This window comes from Takifugu rubripes, chromosome 4, assembly GCF_901000725.2.
Source record: "Takifugu rubripes chromosome 4, fTakRub1.2, whole genome shotgun sequence".
NCBI lineage: Eukaryota > Metazoa > Chordata > Actinopteri > Tetraodontiformes > Tetraodontidae > Takifugu > Takifugu rubripes.
Genome location: NC_042288.1, coordinates 11,786,935 through 11,795,703, shown reverse-complemented (window position 1 = coordinate 11,795,703; position 8,769 = coordinate 11,786,935). Strand labels below are relative to the sequence as shown.

Sequence of the window (8,769 nt, the reverse complement as noted above, 5' to 3'; positions counted from 1 at the left end):
GGAAAAGCATTTTTCCATTATTACACACATCCGTTTTGATAAGTGTGTCGTGTCATAAGTGCATAAAAATAAAGGGAACAAAAGTCACAAGACAACTAAAGCAAGCAATAACGGCAGCTATGTGTTTTAATCACTCCCATTCTATTTAAACATTCTTAAATCGTTCAAGCTAAACTCTGCAGAGATCATTAATTATTAATTATGATTTGCGTCAACATTTGAGCGCGCGGGTTCCCGTCGAAGGAAGTGACGTAGAATGTTTTGACCGTCCGTTTGAATCGTGCAGGCGAATAAAAGCAGGGGACTGAAAACGGGCAACGCTGCGATCGACCAGCCTCCCTCCAGAGACTCTGGGGCAGAATTTACTTCATGTCCCTTTAATTCATATCGCAGTGAGTTTGATTCCATAAGATCATCAATTGCCGTCGTTCTCTTTACAAGCGTCGTATATTAGCCAATTGCTAGCATAACCCAATTTGGCTAGCGCTCGTTTGCTAACACTTTCACCGTTATTCCTGGAAACGAAACGCAGGTTAACCTAACGCAGAAACACCTTAAAAACATGTAGTAGAGACAACAAACGTATGTTGTGACTCTAAAAACAACATCTGGCTGTTTTGTGACTAATGACAGCGGTGATGGTAATTATTACACATTGCGGCTGGAAAACGCACAGAAATAGCAGCGCTGCTAACGCTAGAAGCAAAACAGGTATTATTTCTCCATGGAGACTTTCAAAACTTTTGTTAATGGGTCCTTATTGCGCGATATATAATCTTAAACGCAGGTGCTCCCTTGACGATAAATGTCAGTTGTGTGTCGGCCTAATAATCTTTATTTAAATACTGCCTGACCTTTACTGTGAGATGAGCGTGTTTTTATCTTCATAACCAACCTTTCATAAGGACACATTTTGTAACGTCCGTGTAACTTAACGCTCATTCTCTCATTGGTGCATGGGTGACAACTGTGCTGCCTGGTCATTTAAGGTCTGCACTGCTGTGCACCGAGTCCCCGTCCTGTCCTGTCCTGTCCCTCTTCACAGTAGAAGGCAATGGACGTCCACAAGATCATCCACAATGCACTGTATGAATTTATTCAGAGTTTCATCCCTGATGCCGATATGAGGTAAACATTGCCGTCTACGTTCCTACAGCCGAAACTCTGGTCTGTTGTGAAATGTTATTTATGCCTTTAAATGCAGCACGCTCGACGATGTCCTTCTGTCTTACATCACCGGAGTTCTGGAGGACCTCGGCTCCCAGCAGAGCGTGGAAGAGAACTTTGACGTGGAAGTGTTTGCGGAGATGTTGGAAGCGTACATACCCGGGTTTGCTGAAATCGACAGGTGATCGATCACACTGTCTTTCTGTATTCTGAATCCTAAGCTACTAAACAAAATCTAATTTCTTTGATGTATGCATATATACTTTTATTGTTTTGCAGTGTCAAAGTCTGTGAGATGATGTTCAGTCTTGCTTCAAAACTAGCTAGTGCGAGAACACCAGGTAAGGCTTTGATTTTATTTTAAATATATAAACATGGATAATGTAATTGCAGATCACTTCTTGATTTTTCTTGCAAAGTGACTTATAGTATTAGGCACCTTTAATAACAAGCTAATTGTTTTTTCTTTAAGCTTGTGAAGAAACTGTTGTGCCAAAAGCAAGGACAGAAGAAATTCCATTAAAATTTGCAACTCCCAGTCAACATTCCCAACCGGGAGAAAAACACTGCCTTAACACACCGACAGAGGGCGCTGCCGCAACGGTTCTCGTTGAATAATAGTTCACATCTGCATTTTCCAGATGATGATTATTAACACTTTAAAAATGACTTGTATGTCCTTGTAACCGACCGTGTGTTGTTTCCTTCCAGAAACCAGCATCTGGGTGGGAGGACCAGGAGCAACACCTGCTGGAGATGTTCCCTAAATGCAGCCTGTCCGAGGCCCGCAGTGCCCTGTCCATTGCCAAAGGTGACATGGAGGAAGCCGTGCGCCTCATCATTGAGGGTGACGTCCAGCTCAGCCCTTCTCCTCTTAATGTGAGTCCCTGCTGATGTCATGATCCAACCCTTTCGGGCTTTGTTAGAGTAGTTTGTATTTATGCCGTCCTCTGTGCTCAGGTAAACCAGGGGAAGAGCATTTCCTCAGTGGCAGACCAGAAACTAAAGGAGAGCATCCTTGAGAAGTGAGTGACTCAGTTGTGATCCCACTATGAACACAACTGTCTACCCTTCTTCCACCGTCATAACTTCACGTCTCCTCTGCAGATACATGTTGGTCGACAACGAGGACGATAACAAAACGCACCGCCCCGTCGCACCGAAAGACGTAAGCCTGCGTTTCACCTTCTCCAGCTTCGTCATCAACCGCTATGGTTTCATCACCTCGTTGATTTCCATAGGCTCCAAAGAAACTCATCCGATACCACGGCAACCAGGTGGTGACCACCAAAGGAGAGCGCTATCAGCTTGTGAAGAAGGACGAGACGGAGGACATGAAGAAGACGTACGTCAACCTCAAGCCAGCACGGAAGTACCGCTTTCATTGATGACGAGCACAAGCTTGGAAGAGCAGCTATCATTGGTTTTGTTTACACTAGAGTTATTTATGGAGCTCATTTAATCTGAAATTAGCCGTTTTTGTCCCTCCAGAGAGGTGTGTTAGCGTGTAAGTGGCTTATTTTTTTCAATATCGTGACCATGTTCTGCCTTGGTTTAAAGCTGGAAACGTACCCCTCGATTTCTTACAGGTCTGATGAGGCACTGACTTTTTTAAAGAACTCTCGTATTTATTTGCTTTTTCTTTAACTGACTCCAGTATATACCTGCATATACACGTAACCTTCACTTCTGGTGGTGCTGTACGGTTTCCTCTATAAACTCACACTGGTTTTGTTAATGATTTCAGTATCGTTCGTGCAGTGCTGACTTCCAAACAAAGTATATTTTTAAATTATTTAATATATTCCGAGATGCGAGTTGTCAGCTTTAGTGGAACACGTCCGCGCCGTTGTTTTATTACTGCTCTGTAATGGAGAAACTGTACAGCTTTCGATAATCTCACCGGTGATTTACTTTGTAGGACGGCTTTCTTGCCGAGGGCAGTAAAATCTATCGGAGCGAGTGTCTGGCACACTGAGCAGGAGGACGGTTTTGTTTTCACGTCCTGTGGTGCAAAGCTGATCACCGAGGAACCGAGGCATCGTCCTCAGTGGAAACTTTTCATCTCCTTCTGTGGGTTGTTTTCTTTTTTATTTGTATCAACTATACCGTTTCTACCGTGGTTGTACCCCACCATCAGCCCCACAGCCTTCTGGGGCAACACTGAGGTAGTTGGATATGGTTTTCCTGATGTTAGCCATGACTGACAAGACGCTACTGATATCTGTGAAGGATGGATTACTGTTTCAATCATATTTTATGAACTCACTGACGCACAATTTATAATAAATAAAGGCGATTTTTTTTTTTGTAAATCCTTCCTCTTGAAGCACTTGTGATCCCTTCAGTGAACAACTTCAAGCAAACTTTATTCAGAGGAACATCAAGAACACATACAGCAGATTTTAAAAAACTAAACAGGCATCCGTGGATAAAAACATGCCTCTAGTCGGATTTAAAGCCAGTAATTTCAGACCAAACAGCTTGTTTAACCCGTGCCGTTTGTAAGGCACAGTAAAACTGACAAATCCACTGAACTTCATCAGTTTATCACGTTCCATCATTGTGCTCTTTAACTTAAACACTGAACCCGACTGCGCACGTTTGGATGTTCCCGTTTAAACTTCACAGCATCCTGATGATACACACGGGCGACTATACTCAACATGGAAGTGCAAATAACTGCTGACGGACAACTCATGGCACGTAAAACAGCAAAACGTACGGCGACTCGGCCTTTTGAAGAATCCCCGGTAATGTTTATTAGCAACACATTTAACCACACTGAGTAAGAATGAAACCCCTGCCATGAAAAATGCAGTTTCGCTGCTATATTAGCGCTCGGCCGACATTATTGTAAAACCACATTCAGCTCGTGACATAAATAAAACACAAAGCAACACTGAGCAGTCATATATTCTTCAGCCGGAATATACGATACCTCTTCTTTCATACCGCAAGCACGTTTTGATCACACGTAATCGGCGTTTCTAAGCACATTAGTCACGTCTGTTTTATTGCTGTGCCTACACTGCCCTTCTGAAGCTGCATCCACCCGGCGCTCCTCAACACCACACAGATAATGAAGATGAAATGGACAGATTTTTTTAAAGGCCACTCACCTTTAGTGGTCTGGAGAGAATCGTGTTTAAAGCTCTCATACTGGTAAAAATGGACATTTTCACATTTAGCGCTCAGCTGCATTATTACACCTATGCAATAAATGCCACGATGAATTGAGTGTTTAATTTCCCCCTTTTCTAATCTACTAGTGGTTGTGATATCCGGGCAAGTTGACCTTCCCTGGATGAGCCTGACGCGTTCACAGATGAAACCTTTTCAGACGATTAACTCCGATTCTTCTGGTGACTGGAGCAGATTGATTTGTAAATGGCTACATATTACCATGCAGAGATACAGATCTTCATATTCTGAATGCAACACACACACACACACACACTCGCAGGACCGTCCCACTTTCACATGCACAGAAGTCCAGATTAGGTGAAGTCTTAACTGAAATCCTGGTCGTATCGGCCCTTGATCATCATTTTCAACAGAGGTCCAACCTACAAAGAAACACAAGTGTTTCATGTGTCGTCGGGGAGACGTTACTGAAAGGTGTTTCTGCCCAAGACTGTCTTTGGTACTAAATCAGGTAAGCCATAAATATTCACAGTAATTGGGCTGCTGGGGGGGTCAGCGTGCCCTGGGGATTTCACGTCACTGCTGACCTAAATGCGAGTCTGATCTGAGCTTCCAGAAACCCCGAGTGTGACATTCACGTGTCCTCTAAACGGAACGGAGAAGCGAGTGCTTTTACCTCGTGGGGGTCTCCCAGAGCTTCTCCCAGCATCTTCTCAATGTTCCTCATGATGGCCACTTTTTGGTGGGCTCGTAGGGGGTATTCAATCCTCTTGGGTGTGGGGGCGCCCTGATCAAACAGGTCAGTGTGTTACAACATCTGGCAAGTGCATCGGGAATATTACAGGCGCTGTTTGAACATACTTTGTACCAGAAGTTTACAGTGATGGTCACGCCGCCCTTCAGCAGTGACTCAATGTGATGCCACCTGAAGAGAGAGGACAGATATCAGGTTAATACCAGTCATTAGCTTCTACCCAAATGTGAAGCCATTCCGCATGGTTAGCATTTGTAGCGAGTCTCTTTTTATTCTGTTAGGTGTTACAACACATCTTAATCAGCTATTGTTAATGGCGGGGCCCCGGTGTCTGTTGTAGCCCTACAGTTACTCACTCAAAGTCCAAAAATGCCTCTTACCAATACATGGGGATGTAGAGCACATCTCCGGGCCCCACGACGGCCTCATAGCCAACAACATTTTTAAAATTTGGAAACTTCTCATAGTCAGGGTTATCAAAATCAACCTATAAATAAAAAATATGGATGCGTGAGAACTGAACACAAACACATTTCACACATCCGTTTTCAGTCACTGATATTTACTTTCTTTGGCTTTTATTCTAGAACAAACCTTTAATCCCTATCAAATAAAGGCAAACTAAAGATGTGTCTCAGTGTCGGGCTTACCTGGCTTTGTCTGTCACATGGGTGGTGCACTGGGTACGGATAGAGACATTCAAACTGGTCTGGAGGGAAGAGGAGACACCTCTTATGGCCTTTAATCTGTGCAAAGAAATTCTGCTGCTCATCATAATGTGCCGGGGTGACGTTGCCTAAAGAGAGACGAAAAGGGTATTTTTAACTGTAAAAGCAGAACTCTGTGAAATGAAATGCATACATTTCTATTGTTGGACCTTACCCTCCATCCCTATGAGCAGCAGGTTGGATGTCAACTGCCCCCAGTTTCTCTGGGCCTGCTGTTTGTTGATCCAGTTCCAGTTAAACCCAAGAAAGTCGAGAACAATTTTGTTCCCTACTGTGTCATTCAAGGTCTGCTGCAGATACACCCTTGAAATGGGAAAAAGGTATGCATCATATATGAGGTGGTGTTTTATATAGAACTGATAACAGCTGCACTATCACTATCTATATGCTCGTTTCCTAGAAAGTTGCACATTTACATGACACAGATGTATATGGACCCTGTAAATGCAAATATTTACTCTGTCAGTCTAGCTCTGAATGTCAGTTCTTTCAGAAATAAAACAGAAACTGTATCTTACCTCTCTCTCCCTCCCAATTCTTCCATTTTATGCATTTTATCCACAAATTGAGAGAATTTCATTTCTGTCCGTCGGGACGTTGGGACAAAGTTCTCAAAATTGGACATTTTTTTCTCGTCATAGTAGAGAAATTTGTGGTTTTCTGCAGTATAAACGGAGAAGTCTCCATTTCCAATATTCTCCTTGAGGTATGCGATGTCCCACTTTAGCGCTGGATACACAAGGTTGGTGTCGGTCAAAACAACCGGTTCCTAAAAAAAATAAAGTAATTGGGAAAAGAAATTTTAATAAATGATTGAAACATTTTTTTCAAATGCAACTACTGTATACTGTTTCTCTCGTAAAAAAATCTTCAACATGACTTTAGAGCTGAAAGTGACCTTAATTTTTGTTTATCTTATCTTTATTTGGGAAATAAGTGCAAATATCTGATTATTCCTAAAAATTTAAAACTCGTGTTTTATTTAAAAAGTAAAACTTGAAGACCTTGTGACGTTTACGGCCGTGAACAATCGTGAATGCGCCACTGGTTGTCATTTAGCGGAGGGTCCGTAAATGCATCCCAGTGAACCGAGCTGGAGGACTACGTGACTAACTGAACGTAGGCCGCTGTGCGCGCTCACGGCGCTCATCGGCGTCCTCGGTTTCACTTTCGCTGCTGAAGTTTCTCTACGCAGCATTTTACATTGCGTTGGAATTTCCCTAGAGAAAAACGTGTAGCGAGTAGTGATTTATCACTGGCTTCTTTCCGACACTTTCGAACAATCCAGCGCACTTGACGCCGTGTCGACTTCTGATGCCACGAACGTGTCGTAGAATCGGTTTTAGGTGCTCTTTTGACTATATAACCTAATTTACTGTATCTGTGTTTGGTATTATAAGTTATTTACCAGGGGAGAAATAGTTAATGCCCCCTCTGGATTCAAACATTATATTTTTTTAAGTTAATAGCATACACATACACCGCTAGAATGAACAACCCGCGTTTGAACGCACCACCTGATGCTAACGTCATTGTCCGATGATGGACCTCAGAGGGTGTGGAAAGCTCAAAGCCAAATAAATACCACTCACATGCAGTAAAAGTATTAACATGGCAACTTGTAACTATGCAACTACTCCTTTGTCTTCAAGTTATTGTGCTGCCCATTAAAACCGAGTTTGTCAGCATATTCCACACCATAATCAGTTTAAATGTGTTAAAGAGCATATGTTTTGCGCATAGTTACATGAAATAATTAATTATGCCCTTCCATATCAACGAGTCTTGGTGAAAAAATACTTAAGTTATAGTTTTAGTAACATTTGTTTTGTTAAAAGTTCTGCTCATAATTTTAAATAGTTTAGGAGGAGCAGGTTAGCAGGAAAGAACCCAAACTCTTAACAGTGTGCATTAATGTTATTGATGTATATATTTTCAAGAAATGTATAAAAGTATAGTGTGGTGCTAGATTTGTCACCAAGACTGTTTAACCCTGGAGCAGGATGGAAAACAGAGCCATAATGGGAACTGTCATTTGGGCCACTGGAGACCAGTTTGATGACAAACATGTTTTACAGCCTCCTCCCTCAGGATGGTCACTCATGGGACAGAGGAAGAGTCCCAGGGAAGAACAGGTGTGATCCCAGTCATCCCAGCATCAGCACCACTGCTAAAGAGCCAAGCTGCACCACTGCATCACATCTTCTGGTGCAGAAGGAGCTGGGAAGCCTCAACAGTCTTAACCACATTCTTGGACACATTAACTGATATCTGTTTAAAATTTTAATTACCTTGGGCTTAATCTCAGCAATGGGGCATATTTTATTTGCAAACTACATAAGCGGTGTCTGAAGATTTCAATAGTTTGATGCAAAATAAAACCCGACAGGTCATAACAGTTTAATGTCTTGGATCAGCCATCTAATCGTCCTTGTCCAAACATCGGTCTTTGGATTTTTATTTTCTATTTTATTTATTTTTTAATTTATTTCCTAGGGTGTTAGAAGTTGCCACAAACTACATAACGGGATGCAGATGCGGGGTTACCTCGTTATTTATCAGCAGGTCCGCTCTTGGATCCGTATGAGAGAGTCTAGGGATGGGCTTAGTCGTGAAGGAGTATTTGCGGAGCTGAGACTCATCCCAGCCCCGGCTCTGGACGCCGGCGAAGCCGCCGCAGCCGTCGCTCTCTGCCGGGTCAACCTCGACAACCGTCGCCGCTGCCATTTTCGATGAGCCGCCGCCGTCCTCCTCTCTGGATGGCCCAGACTCCACTCTGCAACGTTCCAGAGCCAGCGGCTGGATGAACATACAACGTTCCGGGGGTCAGGCGCGCGGAACAGAAAGAAGAAATTGGTGCAACGCCGCCACCAGAGCCCAGCTCTCGGTCTGCCGCTGTTCCGTGTGGGTGTTTACGCACGGCATCAATGTTGACAGTCTGAACACACTGCTGAAACTAAAACAACCAGGAAA

General features: G+C 43.2%; 2 protein-coding genes across 2 annotated transcripts; one reads left to right on the top strand and one right to left on the bottom strand.

Annotated features, from left to right (window-relative positions):
* The first annotated feature begins 235 nt into the window (after positions 1-235).
* On the top strand, positions 236-3,346 carry cuedc2 (CUE domain containing 2). Its single transcript, XM_011603284.2, has 9 exons — positions 236-392; positions 990-1,128; positions 1,205-1,348; positions 1,447-1,508; positions 1,640-1,770; positions 1,879-2,046; positions 2,128-2,192; positions 2,275-2,335; positions 2,409-3,346. The coding sequence occupies exons 2-9, from the start codon at positions 1,055-1,057 to the stop codon at positions 2,553-2,555; spliced, it is 852 nt and encodes a 283-aa protein (XP_011601586.2). The 5' UTR covers positions 236-392; positions 990-1,054; the 3' UTR covers positions 2,556-3,346.
* Positions 3,347-3,515: 169 nt separating this feature from the next.
* Positions 3,516-8,769, bottom strand: hif1an (hypoxia inducible factor 1 subunit alpha inhibitor). Its single transcript, XM_003964014.3, has 8 exons — positions 8,344-8,769; positions 6,315-6,565; positions 5,951-6,099; positions 5,719-5,864; positions 5,449-5,555; positions 5,176-5,239; positions 4,991-5,101; positions 3,516-4,736 (listed from the first exon to the last, which is right to left on the bottom strand). Exons 1-8 carry the CDS (start codon positions 8,605-8,607, stop codon positions 4,680-4,682), a joined length of 1,149 nt encoding a protein of 382 aa, XP_003964063.2. The 5' UTR covers positions 8,608-8,769; the 3' UTR covers positions 3,516-4,679.